The sequence below is a fragment of the Geospiza fortis genome, unplaced genomic scaffold (assembly GCF_000277835.1).
Source record: "Geospiza fortis unplaced genomic scaffold, GeoFor_1.0 scaffold192, whole genome shotgun sequence".
NCBI classification, from domain to species: domain Eukaryota; kingdom Metazoa; phylum Chordata; class Aves; order Passeriformes; family Thraupidae; genus Geospiza; species Geospiza fortis.
The window spans coordinates 8,013,697-8,015,398 of record NW_005054315.1 but is presented as its reverse complement, the minus strand read 5'-3'; the positions used below and the strand labels follow the sequence as shown (position 1 = coordinate 8,015,398).

The following is a 1,702-nucleotide window of genomic DNA, read 5'->3' as shown; positions in this document are numbered from 1 at the left end:
TGATAAAAATACATAAGGAAAATGGGCTTTGTAAATATATTTTTAGTTGGGTGGGAGAGGGAAACTGTGTTTTGCTTTTGATGTGTTCTGGGCAGAGTCAGAGTCATGTGTCTGAGCCCCACCAACTGATGTGATGGGGCTGCTCCTAAGATTTAGGCTTCTGCCCCCTCTTCTGGTAACTCTGTCCCAGATGGGCCTCAGAGTTTACTCTGGCCCTGGTGCTGAGGGTGCAGTTCCTCTTTGTTCACCTGGGCAAAAATCTCACCTCAGGCAAAGAAATATTTTTGAGAAGCCTTTAAAGAAATGAGTGCTCACTTCCTGCTCATGCTCTTTCTGTGTTTGTTTTCTGGCACTTAAAGTAGTTTTCAGCCAGCAACATACAAGAGCCATGGGTGTGAACAGTATTGCAGCCACAGAAGACTGTTTAAACCAGAGGTACTCCCAGAAGCACAGGCTCTGGCAAAATACTCAGACAACCAAACTGTCATGAACAGTTCAGCCTTTGGTTCTGCCTGCCAGACACCAGCTGTGGGTCAGAGCCTCACAGCGCCTGCATTTGTGGCACTCACCCACTTTTCCTACAAGGATGAGCACTCAGTCTGAGCTGAGTGAGCCTGAGTTTCCTGCCACCTCGGGGCATTGAACAACCAGTATGGGGCACCCTCTGCACATCCAAAAGCTCACAGTGAGGACTGACATTCTCTCAAAGCACAGCTGTCTACTTCTCCTAATTCAGAGGCAGAAAAGGTTGTGCCTTCCCTTCAGTAACCTGGATTTAGCACAGGGAAAGTGGCCAGCCCACTTCACATAACTGGCTGTGAATAGGATGCCCATGACCTTATAAAATGTGGGAGTGAGGCTTCTAAATTTTCATTTCAGGCCCTTGCCAGAGCTGAGACAGTCCTTCCTCCACAGGCCCAAACACACTCTTAAGGCCTGCTGGCAGGTTCTTTAGGGCTCTTTTATGGGGACTGAGATCTGGGTAAGTGTGCTGTCCATTGGGCTAGAGCATCAAAGGAGGGGAAGGGAGGCAGGAGCAGGTCTCTTCCCTCTGCTTTGTGTCTTTGAAAAGCAAGCTGAAAAGATCTGCCCAGTTCTTTGAAAGGGCAGGCCTAGGTGTCTGTTTGGAATGGGTTGTGATCCCAAACGGATTAGGGTCATCACGTCTGACATACTTTTCAGTGTTTTCTGAGTGATACTTTAACATGGACTCAAAACTGAAATAAAAGTAACTATGAAGAGACAAATTTCTGGTAATTTTAGTTGGCTATCATCCAATCATAAGAATACTACAAGTACACCTGACTATGCCTAGTAAGAATAGATAATATAGGCTTAATTGCTCATTTTATTTATTTTTTAACAGATCAGGGAAAGGAAATAAGTAATAAACCAGTAGGGATATGAAATCCAAACAGATAAAAAAGATTCAGTGAAGTGTAAACAGAAGTCACGGGGAATCACAGAAAAAGACTGGGAGGGACCACAGTGTGTCAGTCACCTGTACAACCTCCCTGCTCAAGCATGGTTATTCCACGTCACGTTGGAAGGGGCTTGGAACAACCTGGTTTACTGGAAGGTGTTCCTGCCCACGGCAGGGGCATGGATTTTCGATCTTCAGGGTGCCTTCCAACCACTCTGTGACCCCTCCTCACCGCCCATACCGGCCCGAGCCCTCCCTCGGCCGGGACCATCCTTATTA

At 46.8% G+C, this 1,702-nt stretch overlaps 1 protein-coding gene across 1 annotated transcript in view; it reads left to right on the top strand.

Annotated features, from left to right (window-relative positions):
* The first annotated feature begins 652 nt into the window (after positions 1 to 652).
* Positions 653 to 1,702, top strand: part of PDCL3 (phosducin like 3) — an 8,011-nt gene continuing 6,961 nt past the window's right edge. The window contains exon 1 of the mRNA XM_031056147.1: positions 653 to 685. Within this exon, the coding sequence (XP_030912007.1) occupies positions 653 to 685 (33 nt within the window). The remainder of the gene's footprint in view (positions 686 to 1,702) is intronic.